This window comes from Falco rusticolus, chromosome 13, assembly GCF_015220075.1.
Source record: "Falco rusticolus isolate bFalRus1 chromosome 13, bFalRus1.pri, whole genome shotgun sequence".
In the NCBI taxonomy this organism is placed as follows: Eukaryota; Metazoa; Chordata; class Aves; order Falconiformes; family Falconidae; genus Falco; species Falco rusticolus.
Window position 1 is genome coordinate 13,448,682 of NC_051199.1, and position 22,080 is coordinate 13,470,761.

Below are 22,080 nucleotides of genomic sequence, written 5' to 3' on the forward strand. Positions count from 1 at the left end.
TTAACAAGGCATGGGCTGCTCGCTGTGTAGCTGCTCGTATAATCCTCTCTTGAACAAAGAAAACCTCGCATTAGGAACTACTGCTCAGATACTGAGATGATGAGCAGCTTTCCAATACTTCACATGGTTTGCAGGCATGTCAGATGAAGGGAGCGGACCCATGCCATGCTGCAGTGTGAGGCTGTGTGTCCGGCTGGGCCAGTGTCACAGCTCGCTGCTGCTGTGGGGTGTGGGTCCTGTTCTTGCCTTCCCTGTGCCTCCTGTTCGCTTGTGGGTTTGGGTTTTTTTTTTTCTTCCTTTCTGCTGCCTTTTTTGCCCTGTGAGTGGCCATTTCAATTATTAAGGGAAAATACTTTTTTGTGTGTGCTTGTTTTCACTTGGTTGACTTTCTCCTGGCTTAGTGTTGAATTGGCTCAGTGCAGGGAGCAGGGACGGACAGCAGGATGGTCCTTGGTTTTGGTAACGGCTCACTTGTAACATGCAGCGCCATCCACAGTATGTTCATTTGGAGCATGTGTTTTGACAAGGTGGGCCAAATCGATGCTGTACTCCGCATCCCGCTTGATTCCGCTCTGGTCACGGACGCTTTTGCTTTCCCACCCCCAGCTCTAGCACTTGTTTGACCACTTTCCATGTGGAAAGGTAAGATGAGCCCAGGGTAGGCAGGTTTATGTGATGAGATGCATGGGAGGAAGGAAAGGCAGAGCTGGGGCCATCTCTCTTGGCAGCAGTGAGCGGTTACGCTGGCTGTGCCTCTCTCCATCTCCCCTTTTCTCCAGTGATGCTTGAACCCATCAGTCAAATCTGAGAGGAGCAAATGCCTCCAAGATGATTTAGTTTCTGCAAGATCTGTGAAAGACCAAAAAGAGGAAAGACACCTCAGGTGCTCCCGCAAGATGGGAAAGGCTGGAATACGAACTCATGGTGTTGTTAGAGCCCAGAACGTTCATTTGGGAGAGATTACGAGTCCCAATTAGCAACAATCTTCACTGGGAGCTCACAGTTAAGAAACACAGTATGTTGTGATATCCCTGGACCTACTTGCTCTATTTTTTATTTTTACTCTGGCGTGGACTGGAAAGCTTTCTGTAGCTGCTTGCCTTTAAATAAAGACCATCAGCTTTACTCTTCAAACATTGTTAGAGGTCGCCTCTAGGCAAGTGTGGAATCTGTTTCCTGGTTTGGCTTCTTGGGCTTCTGAGGCTGGACCTAGGTCTGAGACTTGAGTCATTAGAACGTATGTATGGTAAGTGTGCCTTTAGACAGGTGAGTGTGGAGAAAGGGTGAGCGTAAGGTCTGTGTGATAGATCTTAGAAATCTTTCATGAAAAGACTTCGCCTAGCAGAATAAGTTAATTCTGTATGACAGACTGTTCTGGGTAAAAAATTTAGCTGGCATTGGAAGAGGGTGGAATTCATGCTTGCAGTTTGGGTTTATGGAATCAGGGAATTAGCCTGTGCTCAGGATTCAACTTCCAAGGTCATTACCAGCAATCAAGATCATCACCAAAGTCATCATTGGAGGTGGAAACCAGTTTTCATCCTTTTAGCCATGCTAAAAAGGTATCCCTTTGATGTGTCAGGAATGACTGAGCCAGATGTTTTCACCTGTATCTGTACTGTGAGAGGTAGCACTGAGCTGTTGCAAACAGAGAAGCTCAGAGACTGGAGATGAAACCTTCAGAGTTTATGGTATGGAGGTTTTTATTACAGCTGATGCTGGTCATTTTCATTATAAAATCTGCATCTCTTGGGCTGTTGGTGACTTATTTGTTCCCTGGCATTTGAGTTTCTTCCCTGCACTATGGGAAGAGAACTGTCTGCTGATTAACTGAATGGAGCATATTGCCTTGGGCAAACTGTGTAGATGAAGTGGCTATAAAATTTAAGACATTAAACTGGAATTGAATTCTGGCCATTGTGTGAACTGAGGGGCTGTGGATTATTGTCTTCTGTTTTTACAGAGGACAACTATACTAGATCATTAAAAAAAGACAAGTTTACAATAAAGCTTAATTTCTAGGCAGTTAAGTTTCACCTCAGCCTGTCAGAAGTACTCGCTGTGATATGGAGTAGAAATTTGATAATGTTATGGAGTCCCTTTTTCTCAAATCTGAGTTAAGAGTGAATGATTTATTCACTCACTTGAGTTTTCAGGAGATGCAATGGATTAATTTCACGATCTTTCCTACACATTTATAGCATGTTGCATCTTAGTTACGTGAGAACCACTGAATTCTCACACTCTCTTGTCCTAAGCACTGGATTTGAATTTTAAGACAAGGACTGGGGGCTCTCTTCCCTGGGACTTATGTTTGTCCAATCTGTAGTCAAATGAGGACCAGCTGTTTTGCTCCATCATCTGAATGCTTAGATCCAGGGGAATGCTGTGGCACGGGTTCTGCTGCCTGCTGTCCTCGGGGAGGCCCCCAGCACCCTGCAGCGCAGCAGGAGGTGTCCCCGGTGCGGGGATGCTCACCAGGGGAAGAGGTGCACTGACCAGCTGAAGAGATTTAGGGGTTCCTGGGTACTGCAAACCGTGGGGGTGGAGAGTGCTAAGACATTAGTTAACCCAGGGTTGTGGTTTTGGTTGTAGGGAGTTCAGAGGTAGCCTGATGTGTGTGGCTGAGGTTCCTCTTACGTCTGACCTGCTAAAGGTTTTGGAAGCTCTTGTGAAACAGCATGTTGCCTGTGATTTTAAGGTACGTGGTTATAAAAGTAGTATGTCTTTAATTTCCTTTAGAACATAAACCAGTTACGCAACAGCTGAGAAAAGATTTCTAATTTTAATAAAAGCCAAATAGAGACTTAACTACACCACAATGTCCTCAGGACGTTCATAAAGTTCTGGAATTCCTTCAGCTGCACAAGCAGGAATGCATAAATATTTATTGAAATTAACTTTATTGAAAATGTCACCTGTGTAACTGCGGGTGAATATAAAGGAGAAACTGGGGGTGGGCAGGGGAACAGCTTCTAACAGATAGGTTGTCCACTTTGGTATATATTTCTGGTTTATGACTAGCTGGTTTAATTTCGGTCCGTGCTGGCTGCTTCAGCAGCACAGCTTCTGCACGCGTAGTTCAGAAGGAACATCCAAGAGAAAATGAGTACTTCAGAAGGGAGATTGCTGCACCTGTGGCTTAATTGAATGGCTGCTGCATGAGACTGTGGATAAGCTGTTAGGAGTTACGCATGGTACTAAAAGGAAGGGTGAAAAATATGACCATCTGCAATTCTAAATGCTGCTGTGCAGGTTTTTCTCACCCATCTCTCGTAGTGATGCCAGAAAACAGTCTTAAATAAATTCATAGATCTCCCAAGTTTGAGCAGCTACTCAATTTTATATAAATTTTATTCACATTTTGTGATCTATAACTTGCGTTTATTTTTAAGAATCTCACTTTTGAGCAGTGTTTGAGGAACTTGACATCTATATTTATCCTGAATAGAGTAGGCTAGATACAGGAGGTTGTAGTCAACACCCAGAATTTATCACATGCTAGGTGTGTAACAGCATAAACCTCCATCTTTCATCCTAAAATAAGTTGTTTTAAAAGATAACGTCATGCTGAAGTTTGACTTCAGGAAAAACTTCTGCACCTTCTGCCCACTCCATCCCTGCGAACACAAGAGAGGCAAGTCTTAAAACATAAAAAAAACAAGCTGGGAAGCCTTCCAGTAAGGATGAAACCTTTTGCGGCCCCATTGCTTAAACAAAGGGATGTTAGAGGGGGAAATCTTGGAGGGTTCTGGCTGGGGCAGTATCACTTTGGGGGTGGGGGGTCAGGGTGGAAAGAAATAATTCAGCTAGTCAGGATTTGGGTTGTTTAAGTGTTACATGTAGAAATCATAACTATGTTTACTAAATATAAAATATTTAACTAACATAAAATATTTAAGCATAAAGTGCAAAAAAAAAAAAAAAAAGAGGGTTTTTTTCCTCATAGTTTAAACTGGGGAATTCTAATCACAGATTAGAAATCTAATTACTTACCCCTCACTTTATACACTGCTTGCTGCAGAGTTTGAGGTAAGTATAGCCACAGTATTTTGTTCAAGCCATGACTGGGCTGTAGTGTGTAACTACCTGCACAGGAAAAGATGCGTTCTTTTCTGCTCGATTAAAGTGAATAAGATGTAATGTTTAAAAGTGAAGCTGGCCTAGAAGTAAGTGTTGGTGGGGTTGAATTTTATTTCTTAATGGTGAATTTTACTTCTCGAGGAAAGTTTTATTATTTGACATAAATGATCTAGTATACTGAAACTAATGAGCCTAAATTAGACTGTCACAGAGAGGGTGGAAAATGTTCACTGAAGTAGCTGAACAAATCTGTGAAGGGCTGTATCTGTTCAGCTGCAGAATGTTCCTCTTTCACACACTTACCGTTTTTATTCTTATCACTTAGGTTTTTATTCTTTTGGGTCTGCACATAGGCAAGACAGTAAGACCATGCAACGCCTGAACCACCTGCTGAGGTACCCTCTACCCACGCTCCCAACGAGGTTTGAGAGACTAAGCAAAACACTTTAGAAATGGTTTGAAAAGATATAAAGTAACACTTGCTCTATGGTGCTGATTTTAATTCAGTTTTCAATTGGCTACAGTAGTGTTTAAGCCCATGATTAAAATCAAGCTAATACTTAAGTATTTCACAGACCTGGGGCTCTCCTTCATGGTAGTTTTTTGAAGTCTGGGGGCAGCTGTAAAAATCACAGAGGTAGCTCTGCAAGTGGGATAAGTTATCGGAGTCCTCTGGTGAGGATGTTGTCCCCTGGAGTTGTTATAAAACCCTGCCCCATCAGATTCTTTTATTTATTTTTTTTTTTAAATTGATGATTGCACTTCTCTTCAGTGCAAAAACAGAGAGAAGTTCCTAACTGCCAGCTGCCCGACGCTCATTTTTGTTAGCACTTGGAAAGAGATGATTGATTCATTGGTACAGTCTCTGTACATTTTTACAAATCTGTCTTTTAAACTTGTGGGTGGGTGGGTGAGCTTTTCAGCTACTTGTGAGAATTAAAATTACTGTTACAGTCCATTGCTTTGGTCGTGCACGCTGCCATGCCTTACCCAATGCCGATACCTGGGCCAGCCTGCAGCACAGCCAACTCGCTGCCGCAGCTCTTGGTGATTACTGTTGTCTGCTTGCTTGCCTGCAGTTACTCCCAAAGATCAGCAAATACTTTAAATCCTTGACTGTAGAAGAAAAAGCAACACTGAGTCCCTTGAAGGAGAGTTCTTTGTATACGATGACCATGGCCTGATAAAGCTGAGGCACACTGCTTCAACAGATCTGGAGTAAGTGATCTGTTTTTTTGCCATCTATGTTTGTAGTCGTTTGTATCAAATGTGTAGATGATTTAAAAAAAACCCCAAACAATAAACCAAAACTTGGTGTGAATTGCGAGTTGGCTGCATAAATCTTTTCCATATCAACTTACTGAATATTCATTGTTACTAAGTCGCTTAAAGTGATTACTTGTCTACCAGGTCTGAAACTTGTTCCGGGAGGATCGAATGTTGCAGCTGCACTGAACCTGATTGATTTCAGTTTGGTTCTGCATGGGTGCTTGAGTCCACCTGCATAGAAGAAATACATATATAACTCCAGTTCTAAAAAAATAAGATTCCATTTTGCAGCGTGTATGTCGAATTAAAGAGCCTGCTTGGACCCATGTTCTCCTAGGTAGAGGTGGGGCAGGATAATGAAGGTAGTGTTACTGTCAGTACCCGTACGCGCACTGACTGAGAGAGGCGGAACTGCTGTGTAACAGCAGGGAAGGTGCAGAATCCAATTAAAGCTTTTAATGTTTGGGTTTGCTGATGGGTTTTGCCATTTCAAATGTTATACTTGCAGTTCATGTTTGCCTATCTTTGTTACTTGGTAAATTTTAAATTGTAAGAACTGGAGATGGCTTTGTAGGTTTTTTACAAAATTTCATACCTGTCTTCAGCCAAGTGAGATGGAAAGAAGGGATTAAGTTGAACTTCATGGTATTTTAATGATTTTTTTCACTGCTGTGGATTGGTTTTGCTCCCTGTAGTCTCTGTCGTTTATTGCATTAGCGCTGCAGTACAATGTTGGTGGGGGATACTGTTTTATGAACTATGGTGTCTCAGTGTTGCTGAAGTTGTTCATCATTTAATACAGCCTAATTGATGCTACTACAAACCATTCCAAAATAATAAACCCCCCCCACATTTCTGCTTTACCTGGGTGAAGGTCACTTCGTCTTTAGTGAGCGTGTAAAGCCAAAGAAATACTTGATCCGTAGCTTGTAAGAGGGATATAAGCAGAAGTCCTTTTCTATGTGAAGAACTCAAGGTTTAGGACTGAAGAATAAAAGAACTGAAAGAGTTTCATGCTGCGAGGTGGTTCAGAGGTATACCCTTTTTCATTATATACTATGTTTCAAAAGTTACCAGTCAGTTATTTTAAGCTCATCAGGTTTAAACTTTCCCTTTGTTTTGCCAGCTAGATAAAAATTATTTTTACAGAACATGGCTTTAAATGCTTCCTCTGGAGCACTGTAGGTAAAACATTACTTCCCCCTTCCCCCTCCCTGATGAAATATGGACTTCTCTAAAATATTTAGTGGTTGTTTTAATTCTGCTATTGACCAGTTGCTTCTATGTGAAAAGTCCCAGAAACGGTTTAGTACTGCCACCAGAGCCACTGGCAGCTGGTTTAACGATTCCCCTGACTTGTCCCATGTGGTTTGATGGCTGCATCTCGCCTGGGCCCGCGGGGTGTGGGTGGCAGTGGTGTCTCGGGCTGGGGTTTCTCCCCGCTCCCCTTGCTGCCACTCAGCCCTGCACAGCTCTGTGGCTCGGAGGAGCAGGCGGGGAGGTGTGGAGCCCTCCTGCTATGGATGTTACCCTTCGCTTTGGGGCTGGAAGGGGCTTACAAGCTTTGCTGAAGAGGCAGCTTGGCTGTTAATATCCCTCTACAGAACCTGGGAGGAGTACAGAAGGCTTTTTGATAAGTGATACAACGATTGCTTTACACATTTTGCTCCTTTCCCCTACTTACTGTATTCTCCTCTTCCCCCTTTGTTAAATAGTGCTACCGGAGAAGATGCACACCACCAGGTGCATTTGTGCTTTATCTGCTCTGTGAGTGTACAGGCGCGTGCTCCAGAGCCGGATCCGTGCCACTGGTGTCAGTGTCAGCCGCTGTGGAGGGATGGGCCGGTGCCTGAGCCAGGTGCAGCCCTCCTGCAGCTCCAACTGTCACCGGCCCTGGAGGTGGCTGTAGGTATCCTGCGGGCGGTGGGAAAGGCTACGGCGACGTGAAAGCTGCCGGCTACAGAAAGCGAGGGATGGGAGAGAGTCACCCGATGTTTGTCACTCATCATCACCCCCTGCCTGCTCTGATCTCCCGCGGGAGCAGGGGGGAACCTCGGGGAGAGTACCTTGGCACAGCGGGGCCTCCGGGCATTGCCCCACGCCCCGCAACCGGCCCCCGCACCGCACTCGCTGCTTGTGACACCGTGACACCGTCCCGGGCCCTGCCCGCCGCAGGGCGGCTGCGGGGGCTGTGCGGTGCGGCGGTACGCGGAGCGAGGGCAGGCGCGTGTGCGCCGCAGCGCCAGCAGGTCCCGGCCGGGGCGTTTGGTGGTTTTATTAATGTTTTCGGAGAAGTTACCCGAGGGCCTTCCGAGAAACCTGCGCTCCGGCCTCTTGCGGGCTTCCCCGGCTGTCACCGGCCGCGGCTGTCACCTGCCCCGGAGGCAAGGGCAGGGCTGACCCTCTCCCCCCCCCCCTTCCAAGCGAACTTGTGCCGCACACCGGCGCGCCGGGGCCGGGTACCGTAACCGCCCGGCCGCTACCGGGCGGGGAGGGCCGCACGCTGCCTCATGGGCGCCGCCGCCGCGGGGCGCACCGGGCCCGGCCGGGCACTGCGGCGGGCGCGGGACGGCGGCGAGAGCGACGGCGGCGGCCGCCAATGGGGGGCGCGGGGCGGGGCGCCGCCATTTCGGGATGCGCCGCGGCGGCGGCTCCGTGCGCGGCGGAGGCGGCCGGGGCTCGCCCTGCTGCGGCGCGGGGCGGGGGCGCCATGCGCGCTGGGTCCCGCCCCCGCCCGCTGCTCCCGCCCCCGCGGCCGCGCTGCGGGGAGGAGCGGAGCGCGGCACCGCCTCGCCCCGGCGGCCGCCGTGAGCTGGGCTGCGGCGGCGCCCGCGGCCGCTCGGCGATGGCGGCGCGGAGGAAGCGCGGCTGGCCGCGCGGCTGCTAAGTAGGGCAGCGGCGGGGCGGGGGCGGCGGCGGGGCCGTCGCGGCGGCTGCGCCATGCGGGCCGGGCGCGGGGGGCCGGCCGGGAGACGGCGCCGGGGGCGGCGCGCCCTGCTGCCCGCCGCGGGCCCCGGGGCGCCGGGGCGCTGAGCAACAGTTGGCCCCGCCGCCGCCCAGCATGAAAGTGTGCCGGCGGAAGGCGCTGGCGCTGTGCTTGGGCTACGCGCTCCTGCTGCTCCTGGCCGCCCTCAACCTGCTGGAGTACAAGTGGCGGCGGGAGCCGCGGCACTGCGGGGAGCCCCCGGCCGCCCCCCGCCACCGGCCCCCGCCGCCCCCGCCGCCGCCGGCCGGCAGCCGCGCTCCGGCGGGCGCCCGGCGGCAGCTGGTCTATGTCTTCACCACCTGGCGCTCGGGGTCGTCCTTCTTCGGGGAGCTCTTCAACCAGAACCCCGAGGTCTTCTTCCTCTACGAGCCGGTGTGGCACGTCTGGCAGAAGCTGTACCCCGGGGACGCCGTCTCGCTGCAAGGGGCGGCCCGCGACATGCTGAGCTCCCTGTACCGCTGCGACCTCTCCGTCTTCCAGCTCTACAGCACGGCGGGGGCCGGCAAGAACCTCACCACGCTGGGCATCTTCGGGGCAGCCACCAACAAGGTCATCTGCTCCTCGCCCCTCTGCCCGGCCTACCGCAAGGAGGTGGTGGGCATGGTGGACGACCGGGTGTGCAAGAAGTGTCCCCCGCAGCGCCTCAGCCGCTTCCAGGAGGAATGCCACAAGTACCGCACGCTGGTCATCAAGGGTGTCCGCGTCTTCGACCTGGCGGTCCTTGCCCCTCTCATGCGGGACCCGACCCTGGACCTTAAGGTCATCCACCTGGTGCGGGACCCCCGGGCTGTTGCCAGCTCCCGCATCAAGTCCCGGCACGGCCTCATCCGGGAGAGCCTGCAGGTGGTGAGGAGCCGGGACCCCCGCATCCACCGCATGCCCTTCCTTGATGCCGGCCACAAGCTGAGCGGGAAGAAGGAGGGGGGGGGCGGCTCGGACTACCATGCCCTGGGTGCCATGGAGGTCATCTGCAGCAGCATGGCCAAGACCCTGCAGACTGCTCTGCACCCCCCTGACTGGCTTCAGGGCAACTACATGGCTGTGCGCTATGAGGACCTGGTGGTCGAGCCCATCAAGACCCTGCGGCAGGTGTATGGCTTCGTCAACCTGGCGGTCAGCCCGGAGATGGAGAAGTTTGCCCTCAACATGACCAGTGGCCCCGGCTACTCTTCCAAGCCCTTCGTGGTGTCGGCCAGGAACGCCACCCAGGCGCTGAGCGCCTGGAGGACTGCGCTCAGCTTCCAGCAGATCAAGCAGGTCGAGGAGTACTGCCACCAGCCCATGGCCCTGCTGGGCTACGAGAGGGTCGGCAGCCCCGAAGAGGTGAAGGACCTCAGCAGAACGTTGCTCAGGAAGCCGCGGCTGTGATGGGGCAGTGGGTGCCCGCCGACCGCCCTCACAGGCGGCTGAGCCCCGCCGGGAGAGGAGCCGTACGGCTGGCTTGAGTGAGGGAGGGAGCTGGGAAAAGCAACCTGGTTTCCGATCTCCTCCAAAGACTGCTGAAGGGTAACATACAGTAATGTAACGATTTCTTTCTTTCTATTTCCCTCCCCTTGCCCCTTGCATTGGGTTAGATGCGATTAAAAAAAAAATAATCAATAAAATGGAACTGAAAATGTGTGTTAAGCCCCTTTTCCCTTCTCTAAAATGCTAGGCAGTGATTCTGTACCAAAATCTTGTTTGTGGAGTTCTTGTGGGTTTGAAGATGGTAACAAAAAGTCTTGCACAATTCCTAACACGTCTTTATCTCCCTTAGTGCGGAGGGGTCGCCCTTGGAAAGCGTAATGCCGAAAATCAGACTTTGTATGAAAGCGAATGTTCAGACATGATAGTAATAAAAACCCCCACAATAAATGATATTCATTTTTATAATTACCTCAGTTGTTTGGGAATTACAGTCTTGCGTATGTACAGCTTGAGGGGATGCTTGCTTAAAATAGCAGCGTGGACTTTTTAAAGGGTATGGGTGGAGGGCTGGAGTGCAACATTTGCCGTGTTCAAAGATTAGGAGCTGCTATCGCAGAAACAAGTACAGATCTCACAAATGTAGTGCAGGTTTTACGGCTATGTTAAAGCAGGTTTCTATTTAACTATTGTCTCTTCTGTTGTATTTAAAAAGTCTTTCAAGTGCCACTGTATTAGTGTCCTGAGAGTTTTAAAATGTTTGCCATCACAGCAGTATTTATTTTTGTCTTGACATGTATGTCCAGGAGACACTAACAAATAGAAGTGGATCTACATCGTGACAAGAAGTGCAGGATTAAAAAAGACATTTATCATACTGGAAACATTAGCATGTATGAAAATGAAAATAAAGTTATATATATTATATATATTATATAGTGCTAACAATACATAAGATATGTAAGATATTTCTTGACGTTGGTTGGTAACAGGCATAACAGGGAAGCTTAGAAAAAAGCATAAAATGATTTATTTTTCCCCTTTGTCTAAGTGTCTGAGGGTATATTTATGTACGAGGAGGGAGGAAACGTACAGCTGTGTGTTCGTAGCTATAATGGAGCTTTTACAGAGTCAACCTAGCGTTTGATTTCAGAGCGCTGGCTAGATACTCATTTCTTGTGAATTGTCATTGCTCTACAATGGAGCCAGATGGTGGTCTGGCTCTTTCTTGAGAGCCTGGCCTAGAGACTTTGTCCCATTGTTAAAACTTGATTAAAAAAAAAAAAAAAGAAAGAAAAAAAAAAGATTTTACTACTACTGCTTTTATAATTTCCTTGAAAAAGTCCCAGTTTATTAAAGGTTAAATGGTGTGTTGCATATTAGAAGTGCAGGCACCTCAAGTAGTTTTTAATCTTGGTGGTCTCCGATGCTCTTTGAAGGCTCATTTTGGAACTTGAGTTTTTAAACAAAAGTGGTTTTGCCAAACTGTTCTCTTGGGAGACTATAGACTTTTCTACAGGAAGTACATTTTACATTGCCTATTTGAGTGTTGTGCCTTCAGAAAATATGAAGAGTATGCGTAGGAAAAAGGAAATTGATTTGTGAAAATGAATTTATATAAACAGGATGCTGATAAGTGTGTGTGTGTGTGTATGTGTGAAAATTTTAGTGATGTGTAATATGTCTATTTCTTGTATTAGTACTTTTAAGTTAAACAGGTGATAACTGGCTACTAAGCTATTTGAGTTCTTGATGAAATTTTGACATTAGATGTTGAACTTACCCTGAAAAGGAAACACATTTAATAAACTAGTTAAAAGATTATTGCATAAGGTTGCCTATACACTTGCTGAATGACTACATTACACATGTCCGTTCCCTCCGTTCATCTTCACTATCAGTACAAATATCATAAATAGTACCTATTGATGGGAGATCTTATAATTGACCTATTAGGACATATTCCCATATTCCAGATAGCAGTGCTAAAAACGGGAGGGGTAGTTTGGTATTTAAAATACAGATGAAGGTGGAATGAGGTGTTTTGTGTTGTCACTGTACGTATTCTGATGCAGTGCTGAGTGTATTTCAGATACCTGGGTTTGGGCTGTACCTGTGGGGTTTTTTTTCCCTTTTTTTTTTTTTTTTTTTTATGCCAGTGTGTCCTGGGGCAGTACTTGAAAATGTGATCTCATAGAGCATGTTGCTTGCTTTTTATCCGTCCGCTGCTTTATGAAGCACCCCTGCTGCCCGCTGCACGGTCCCGTCTGTCTCCTCGTAACAGCTGTGTGTGTGTTTGCCCATGGTGCTGTCGGCAGGGCGAGTGGGCTGGGGAGCTGCAGAGCCTCTCTGCAGAGCGGGGTGCTGCGAGGGGCAGTGAGCCCAGCTTCCCCTCGGGGCTGGGGCACTGCGCCGCAATTTTGCCTCCCACTGTCTTAAGTCTGAAACTTTGCTGTCGTTTCTAAATGGGGCTTTCTCATGACAGCCTGTTACAGCACAAGCTCTTTTGATTTTGAGGGCTGAAGCACTGTCATGTGTGTGTGCAGAATTCCTTGGTCTCTGCTGGGAAAGTTTACTGGGTGAGTGAAGTGAACAGGAATTAATTGCTTCTGTGGGTGTGAAATAGATGAGCCTGATTGACTTAGCTTCCAAAAATCTCCTTTGGATTCTAATGATACTAAAAAGCTCATCTCGTTCTTCAGAGAGCACTTACTGCTTTTCTAATAGTGGTGCATTGCAAGCATCTGCTTCACTTTACTGATACGAAGAATGGTGTGCCAGTAGAGTTACAGCATCTGAATCTGGTCCATAATTTGAGCTCCACCTACTACATTGCAGCAAGGAATTACCCAACATACTGTACAATTGTACCTGGGCAGGTTTTGGTGAACAGAAGTAGTAATGCAAAGCTCATTTTGTGAAAATGAAGGACTGCAATTTTGTTGGGGTAAAGCTTCAGGACAATGAATGGGACTCTGTAAATTGCTGGCAGGCTAAGCCCTACATTTAGTGATGCTCCATTAAAAAAATAAGTATGTGAACAAGTGGCAGTTAAAAGAGGCCATTCTTAGTCCTTTATTCTATTCAGAAAAGAAGATTAGAGGAATTAAAAAAAGCCAAACGTAGTTAAAAAAAATGAAAAAGTTTTAAATGTGGGAACTTGCAGAGAAAAATAGGATATCAGAAACATTATGAACAAAGAAGAGGGACATCTAGCTGTGGCTGGAATACTTAAATAATGCTTGACTCTCATGCTTAAAAATAGTGCCTAGGTTTGCTTTCTGTCTGATTTAATAATTACACTGTGCTTCTTCAACTGAAGTTAATGCTTGTATTAGTGAAGAATCAATAGCATACACAAGGTACAGGCTGAACTAAGTTGCACTGAACCGGGAAGGAGACTGTTCTGAAGACTTGACATGTTGTTTCGATGGAGGAGAAAGGCCGGTGTGCAACTACGTGGTGTTTGCTGCTGTGAACAAAACCAGAAAATTGTGTGAGTATTGTAAATGGTAAGGATCACTTAGTGCATGAAAACACAGGAAAACCCTCTGTCCTCCACTGAATAAACTTAAAACACAAGACGTAAAAGTGCGCAAGTTGCTGCAGCTAACCTAAATGCTGACAATGAAAAAAATGGTTAGATAGAGTATCTTTCGGTCTTTCTAACAAAAGGAGGAAGTTCTTCATTTTTCTGATCACTTTGTAATTTGTCAGGTGTTAAGCTTCATGCCCGGCTGGGAAGAGGAACATAACTGACTTAATTGAAAACCACAAACCTTGTTTTTCAGTTACAATTTGAACTCTGGTCTCTGGAGATGAAATGTTGGTTATAATAAATTCTGAAACAAGTGTTTTTCATCCTATAGGCCGTGACGAGAAGAGTGGGATTATTCTTTATTTCCCCCTTCATTTCTAGTTGCTGTGGTGTGTTTTAAGTGCCCTTCAAAGTGAAGGGTGTTTAACATGCGGTTTTCCACACTGCGTGTGTCTAAGGGGTGGCCTTAGAGCCTGTGTTTCGGTTTTGGTCCTGTGCATCCCTTTAAGTGCAGGCACGGGTCTCTTTGGAGCGGTGAATGCCAATTGTGTCAACTCGTGTGGGGCTGCTTTAAGTGAACAGACTGAACGTCAGACAAATGCTGCCTATGTTAGTTACTTAATCAAACAGATCAAAAATGTTCTTATTCTAGTGCCCTTTCAATTAAGGGTGTTGTACCAGGATAAATATTACTCTGATGGAGTTATGCATATGAATAAAGCAAGCAGATTTAATTTGGAGGCCCTTAAATGAGCGTGAGACTGCTTGCCACTGACGTATCCGACTTCGATGGTCAGTGCTTTCTGCTAGTTATCCTGGCAGTCATTGGATGTGGTTTACATTTTGTAGGAGAGCTCCTGAGCAAGATCTTATGAGAATGTGCACATGTTCTAAAATAAAAAAAAATACATTGAATAACTTTTCAGCAATATTCATTATATAGCACACATTTAAAGTAATAAATAAGGCTTGTCTGGTTTATTTGGATTCACTGGTATCAAATGAGTTCTGTTAATGTGTTTAAATAAAAGCTCTTGGCTGTCAAGACATCCATGATTCTTCACAGAAGTTAGCAATTCTGCAAAGAAAATGCATAGATTCTGTACAACACAGACTGTTTTGACTTTGCAAGTTGGAAAATTTCGTTGTATTTATTTTTTTTGAGGCTTGGAGTTCCCTGCATCATGAGATCATGAAAGGATCACAAGAATGGGTCTGTATTATTGAGTGTTTAGTGTTTGGATCAATGCAAATCCCATGAGAATCAGTGTGAAACATAAGGTGTCTTCACTTGATGCAAGAAGAGCCGATGTTCCTCGGACACATCGATACCATAAAAACTATGAAAAGAAATAATTCATAATATAAATGGCATTGCAAATAGGAGAACTAGGATTAAAGAATCATATGCTTCTGCAGTGAGACACAAAGCTGTAAAATACATGTAAAAATACATGCCATGTTCCTTCGCAGAAGAAAATTTTGTTTTTAAGGGACACCTTTACACTCACTGATGTGGGTGAGATCCCTGGTGTCCACTCTGGTGTCTGATACAGGAGTATGCTTGTTACAAACAGGGTGGTGAGAAGGGAATTGAGGTTGAGCAGTACCACCTCTTTGTTCCTATCAGCTATCAGAGAAGTTGGTGAGTAGCCAGGAGAGTCTGCAGGTCTTTTAGTATGAGGTACCACAAACTTGTGTCTGGATATACTGGCATTGTTCTGATGGGGTTTGAATGAAAACAGGACTTTCCTGCTGAAAAACAAGATGAAAATCAGGCTGGAGGAACTCCCCAAATGAAAAATGATTAATACAGCAGTCTGAACAAGGAAGGTTGGTAGCTGCTGCTGAGCAACCCGTTTCTAATGACGCTGGTGGAAGCTGAAGTTGCTAACTGGAAGGGGCCCTACAGCTGCAGCTTTAAGGACTCTGAAGATGCTAGTAAGCTTTAAGTGGGGTTTTCAGGAATACTTTCATGTGTCATTTTCATTTGAATGGGAATATTGTGTAGGAGTTGGTGGGAGTTACATTTCAGGGTGCCTCTGAAAATCATGGCCTCATAAATTCATTTTGGAAGGAGTCTCAGGAGATTTCTGGTCCAGCTTCCTACTCAAAGCAGGGTCAGCTTATGAGATCAAACTAGGTTGCTCCACTCTTTATCCTGGAGGGTCTTGGAAACTTCCAAAGACAGAGACTGCACAGTCTCCCTGAACAACCTGTTGCAGTGCTTGACAGTCCTCATGGTGAACCATGATGCTTCTGCAAAACTGGCCGCAAATCACTGATTATGTTACGTAAATTTATTGTTCCTTAATTTTGTGTTTTGCCTATGCCTGTGGATATGGGTCATGTCCTTATTTCCCCTTAAATGCAATAGATGTTGGCTGCAGCTCAGCTGTTGCGAAGGGTCAGCAGCAAAATGGCTAATGAATAGCGATCTCAGTGAAAAAACGCAGATTTACAATTAGAATGCTGCATCCTGCAATGTCCCTTGTTTACCCAGGAGTGATAAAGTAGAGAGCAGAGGGAAAAGAAATTCACTTAGAAGAAAGGAAAGGAATACAATGCGGAGTCTATTGCAAGTTGCTTTTTCTCTGCTATAGGAAGAAAGAAATACTGTTAAGGAAAAGTGAAAGAAACAAATGATACCACACAGCAAGGTCAGGAGAGGAGGAGTAAAGGCATTTGCATGTTAAAAGCAGAGAGGATAGAAACCTGAAGGATATAAGATAAAATGTGCTGATGCTGTGTGCTGTAACCATTTGTGATTAATCATGATGTGCAGAAAGAATTCCTCACTTCTAACACAGTTTTAGATTCAATGGTTTTACTCGTAATTTAATATTAATTTCAAACAGGAGTCATTTTCTTAATTATTTGGATGCTTTTGGTGTTCCAGTTTGTTTTGGGTATAGATGGAAATATAAGAGCTGACCTTTTGTCTAAATATTCCTTTCTTCAGACCTGTACGCATAAATTCTCAAGAAGCCCCCTAGTCTGCTGAATTCTTGGTACCACCTTATTTTACATCTGCCAGATGGTTCCTTCTCCCACCAGTCAGGATTATCAGTAATTATCTGTTTCAAGCCATGTGCATGTATCATAACAGTTTATCATGGGAGACGTAAAATGGAAAAGGGACCTATTTAGTGTTTATATAACTTCCAGAATCACTTCTGGTGGCTTTCAGTATTTGCTTATTTGCAACTGATGGCTTGTGTGGATGCTTGCTGTACCATTCTGGGTTCAGCCCTTCAGATCTCACATTATTCAGTTGATATATTAAAATCAGACATCTTACACACTCAGTGAGCAGTGTTCTTAAGTGTACTAACTTAGTTGGTCAAGTGGTGACCTGTTTTGTTCTTCAGGGCACCTTTATATCTTCTTGCCCTCTCTTCTCTGAAGCAACAAGTGATAGGACAAGAGGAAATGGCCTCAGATTGCACCAGGGGAGTTTTAGATTGGATATTGGGAAAGATTTCTTCACCAAAAGGGTTGTCAAGTGCTGAAAAAGGCTGCCCGGGGAAGTGGTTGAATCACCACTGCTGGAGGTATCCAAAAGACGTGTAGATGTGGCACTTAGGGACATGGTTTAATGGTGGACTTGGCAGCATTAAGTTTACAGTGGGACTTGATCATCCTAAAGGTCTTTTCCAACCTAAATGATCCAGCAGCTACGTCGGACCCTGCCAATGCCATACTGGGGTGGTTGGAGACATTTGGGGTCCTTCAACCCATGAAGCAGTGAAAAAGGTCTGGCTGCCAGAGCAGAGCTCGGGGTTGCAGCATGCTGACCTCTATGGCTTTACATGCTTTTTACCTGCTTTGCTGGCTATAGCTCCAGCTCCAAGCATCAGAGCTAGCTGTGGTAAAAAGTACCTGTTTCAAAGTGGGTTTGGTACAATGTTGAAGAGTAAGCGGTGGGAAACAGTTATTTGCACTTTTCTGCTCCAGTACAGGAGTGAGCACAAACAGCCAGCACTGACTATAACGCTTTGATTTTGTAAGAATTTAACATCTGGTCTCTAATTGCATATTCTTTCATGCTGAGCAGAGATAAAAACATACAGTAGGAAAGTGTAATGTTGCGGCTACTGCCCAGAGGGTACCTGCTGCATTGTTGTAACCCAAGAGAGCTCACTGCAGGGCACAACTCATGCAAGCGTGAGCCCCCTCTGTGTTATTTTGCTTTAAATAGAAAGTGCCTTATCTGACGCCACACCAGAGGCCTAACCACCGAGTTTCATAAGGCAGTGCTCGGCAGGTGCTAATTGGGAATGCTGACACCTGATGTAGAATGGGGACACCTGAAAGCAGTTGAGGAGATGAGCTGCTAAACCCCTTCACTTCCCAGAAAGGTAACCATTTCTTGGGAAAATGGGATACAAGCAGAAGCCTTCCCTGTCCTCCCAGGTTGCATGGGGCTAGGCTGCTCTCCACCTTTTACCTGTGTTGGTGCCTGTGTCCTGCTGGGCACGGGGCCCTCAGGTGCCTGTTGTTCCTGGGCTGGCCCTGTGGCTCGGGGCAGCCCCGTGGGCGCAGCTGGCTGAGGCGGGGTGGGGTGGGCTTTGTGCCTTTTGTGGGGTTGGGGGTTGTTGTGTGGAGTAGTGTGGGTTTGCTTGAGGCCTCTCTGAAGGGAAGGACTGATACAGCCCCTGGGTGCCTATGGTTGCTTTGCTGTAGCCCCAGAGCTGCTGCAAGTCTGTAGGATGAAGACTGAGCAAAAAGCACTTTGCAGTTCTGAGGCCTTGCCATGCCCAGGTTAATGGAGAGAGGTGGTGAGGCCACCGTGCTCAGGCGTGCTGTAGGAGGTGTGCTTTAGTGTAAAGAGTTGACAAAGTGCATTGAAGAGTGTCAGCTGGGACCAAGGAGGCTCTTGAGTGCAGTGAAGCAAGAAATGAGACTCAGGAGTGACGCGGGTGGCTGTGTGCCGTGCAGAAGATGTGGCTGTGCGAGGAGCAGCTCCTGGGGTCCCTCAGGGCTGGTGGAGGTGAGCTGCTGGGGGAGGGCGGGCAGGGCTGGGGGCAGCCACTGTTTTGGCGGGGTTTGTGGGTGAAGGTGGTGTGTGTTTGGGAGTGCGTCTGCCAAACTGTGCTGAGGAGATGAGTGCCACCGGTCTGCTCGACCTGGTGGCAGCAGGGCTCTGGGAATGTTGTTTTGGGCTGGTAATTGGAGGGGCTGAGGCTTGAAGGAAATTTGTCTGGGGAGTTGTTAAAAAAGAATTAATATGGCACAAAACCATAGTCATGGGGGCTCCAGAGGGGGAAGGAGATGTGTGGGGAAGGGCTGTGCCGGCTGGGAGCCCAGGGTGGCTGAGCTGTGCTGTGAGGCTGAGCTGGTTGCCTGGCCATGGGAGGCCGCTGGCAGGTGGCCGAGCGGTTGCTGCGGCTGGGGGAACCCCAGCTGTGTCTTAAGGAACAGCTCGGAGGCTGTGAGGGGCCCCTTTGGAGCGCCAGGGCCCCTGGGCTGTTGGCTGCAGCCAAATGGCAGGAGGGTGTTGTTCATCCAGGGTGTCATGGTGCGGGGCTCAGGCCCCACGGGTGCTCTGCTGCTGGGAGGGTGTTTGGCTCCTGTCAGTGCTGTAGCACACTGGCTCACTGCTGTGGGCTGCCCAGTACCAGGGCCATGCTCTCCTGCTGGGCTCTGCGCGCCTGAGCCTGCTTACGCCCACCTCTTTGGGGATGTGCAACAGCTCAGGTAAATCTCCTGCAGGTAGGGAGAGGCTTTGGAGTCGATTGCTCCTCACACACATATGTACGGACAGAAAAATCTGTATGCGTTCCCTTGCTGTTTTTAAGTCTTGTTGGGGCTCAATGTGGAGTCCTTTGGAGTATCTAGTGGCAGTCCCATCCTGTGCCTGGAGTTGCAGATGAATTGCAGAAAGTGTCTATGTCTCTGCCTTCTTTTTCTCCCTGAAATAGCCATGGCTGCCCTGACCTCTCAACCCTCTCGCACAGGTGAGCTCTTGTCTCCTCACTTCTGTCTCATTCAGAACCTGTAGGTGATCAGGCTCCCTGTTGCTTAATTAGTCCTTTCATAATGAATAATTTGGGTAAGTGCTTTTCTCTGAGTGGAAACCAGCCATTTATCTTTGTTACTCCTATCTGAATAAAGAATTATTCTGTAATTTAATGCTTCACAATTGCTGGCTTTAGCTGTGGCAGAGCCTGTAAACTGTACTTAGATTTCTTAAATTGTATCAAGAAATTGATTGGACTTTTTCCTCACTGTAGGCTTCAGACCTTGGTACAGTGTCTAGTAATAGCTCCTCATATTCTTTTAAGTGTCTCCATAGGAGGTGTTGAGAAAATGTGTGTGCATGGGCTCACAGCTGAAGTCCTGTTGACTGCTCTGACCACCATGAATGTGTGTCCCTATAATCTAGAACTCCTGGCTAAAACAATAAATTGGGCATTAATTATTCTCACATGTAAACCTTGGATTTTCTTAGCTTAAGTGCACAGGCAACATGTAACAGCTTGCTGGGTAGCTGCTGAATTTATCCCTGTGGGAAGGTGATATGGAAAAAATGAAGAATCTAAACATAATTTTGGAGAAAGATGAGCTAACTACACAGGCAGATGATGCATTTAAAATGGTTTGTGTTTTTTAAAAAAAGTCCCTTGTAACTATTTGGTTAGTACTTCTGTTCTATAATTAAAGACAATTATCTCAAGTGTTCCCAGCAGTTCTTCTGCATAGGGTTACTGAAGCTAAATCAAGATGGCCAATCTTATTTCTTCTTGACTCATTTGTAAAGGGCTCAGAGGAGAGTGAGTGGCTCCCTAACGCTGTCCTTGGAGGCTGTTGGTGTCTGGGCACTCTGCTTTAATGTTATGCAGGTGGGCTTGGAGGGAATAAAAGGGTATCCCATGATATCCAGGTGGTGAATAAGCTTCCTGTACCCACACTGGATATGAGAGAGTACATCAGTGTTCTGTGGTACAAGGCTGTGCTGGGTGCTCTCAGAATTGATGAACAAGTCAGGCAATGAGGAGATGGTAACATGTCTGTCAGAACAGACAACGTTATTGTCTAAAAGGTTATTCGATATATGGTTATTCTAATGTGAATAGTAAATACCTCATTATACAAAGCTATTACTCTTTCTAACTTGGCTCTCTGGTACTTCAGCAAAAGCAATGTATTTTTTGCGTTTATTGGACTGCAATAATGACAAAAATGCAGCATATCCTTCTGTATGTGTGGAACACTTTATTTTTCCAGGCCACTGGATACATCATTGAAGCAGATCTACTTCCTTCCGTTGTCCCTGTACTTAGCCATAAAATCTTGTTAATTCTTCTAGTGATGGTGTGACCTGAGAGAAGTACCTCAGGACTCATGTGTGACATATCTTCCTAACATGAGTGATGTTTCTCTGCAGAGAGGCTGTGGTGAGGGTGGAAGAGGTCAGAAGAGGTCGTGTTGCTCCTAGATAACCCTAGGGATTTGTGACAACACCAGGTGGTGGCAGGTAGGACCTAGAGCAGGCAAGAGCCGCCTACAGGCATTATGCGTGGCAGGGAGCCTGTGTCCAAGAGCTCTTGACTTCTCTCCTACTGGCCTGAGAATAAAGGGTTTTGAGCCGACAGCGAAGAGACAGAAACCATAAAAATACAATTAATTACTTAAGAACATATTTTCAGAAGGTCTTTAAAAATGGCCCGGCAATGTTGCTAGGTGGGTATACACTTGCATTCCGACTATCCAGGCCTAGCCTATCTGGTAAACATGTACAGGGGCAGGAGTTGTGGTACAAGAGATTGTTCAGTGGTTGGAGGAACAGGGGATAGTTAAGCACAGGAGACAATTTAGCTTCTTGATTTACCATACTCTCAATTTAAAATCTATGCTTAGTGAAAAATATTATTGCATTAAGATTAGAATATGGTCTTAACTCATAGACATTTAATTTTCACGTAGCCCCCTCTTAAGTAAGAAGAGTAACTCTATTTAAGGTACTTTAGAAAGGGAGGAAGCCTTTTCTGTGCTGATTTAAGGCATTAGGGAACAAGTGGTGCATGAGCAGGCCACACAAAAGACATTGTGTCAGAGGAATGGAAATGAAGATCACTTTCGCTTATATGCATAATGGCAAGAGCTTATCAGGCAGCAGAATCAAATAAATTTCTGAAGGCTAGGGCTGGAAGTTAAGGTACGGGCAGGACTGAGTTTGGATTTACAGCAGAGGCTAGGTAAAGAGGTGCAAATAAGCTTGTTGTGTAGGTGTCCCTTGTTTTAATGAAACATCTTGCATAGTAACAACCTTCCTCCCTTCTGTTAAGCTGAGCAGTCTTTGAAGTATATCCTTCCCCTCCCTAAAGTGGAAATGAAATTCCTTATGATTGCTTTCAGGTGTATTTGAATTCCAACTTAGCCTTGTCTTCCTTCTTGGGTTTGGCTTGCTTGCCCCTGTAAGTTGTATGCTTTGATCTGCAGGCTAGTATGGAGCAGTATGTACCCCTGCACTTGCACCAGTCTGGAACTGTGCCACATCCTGGCAACACATCTCTGGTGGGCAATTGTTTCAATCTCTTTCATGTAGAGTTTTACAGCAATCACTGCCCATGTAGTAAGGGGTAGTGTTTACAAGTTTCCCTGTAATGGAGCTTTTGAGGCCTGAGGAACGCTTCTGGTCCTAGCAGGAATTTAATGTGATCTCATGGCCTGAAATGAGGCTGTTTTACATGAAAGTAAGGAGAGATTTTTGCCTTTTATTTCCAGCAATATTTTAATTATTTTTTTCTTTTTAGAAAAGCAGTTAGGTTCCCAAACACTTCTATGATTTCCAAGG

The 22,080-nt window shown here is 46.4% G+C and overlaps 1 protein-coding gene across 1 annotated transcript; it reads left to right on the forward strand.

The window, feature by feature from the left end:
• The first annotated feature begins 8,287 nt into the window (after nucleotides 1-8,287).
• Nucleotides 8,288-11,015, forward strand: CHST2 (carbohydrate sulfotransferase 2). The gene has a single exon (XM_037407405.1). It carries the CDS (start codon nucleotides 8,414-8,416, stop codon nucleotides 9,704-9,706), a length of 1,293 nt encoding a protein of 430 aa, XP_037263302.1. The 5' UTR covers nucleotides 8,288-8,413; the 3' UTR covers nucleotides 9,707-11,015.
• Nucleotides 11,016-22,080: the final 11,065 nt, after the last annotated feature.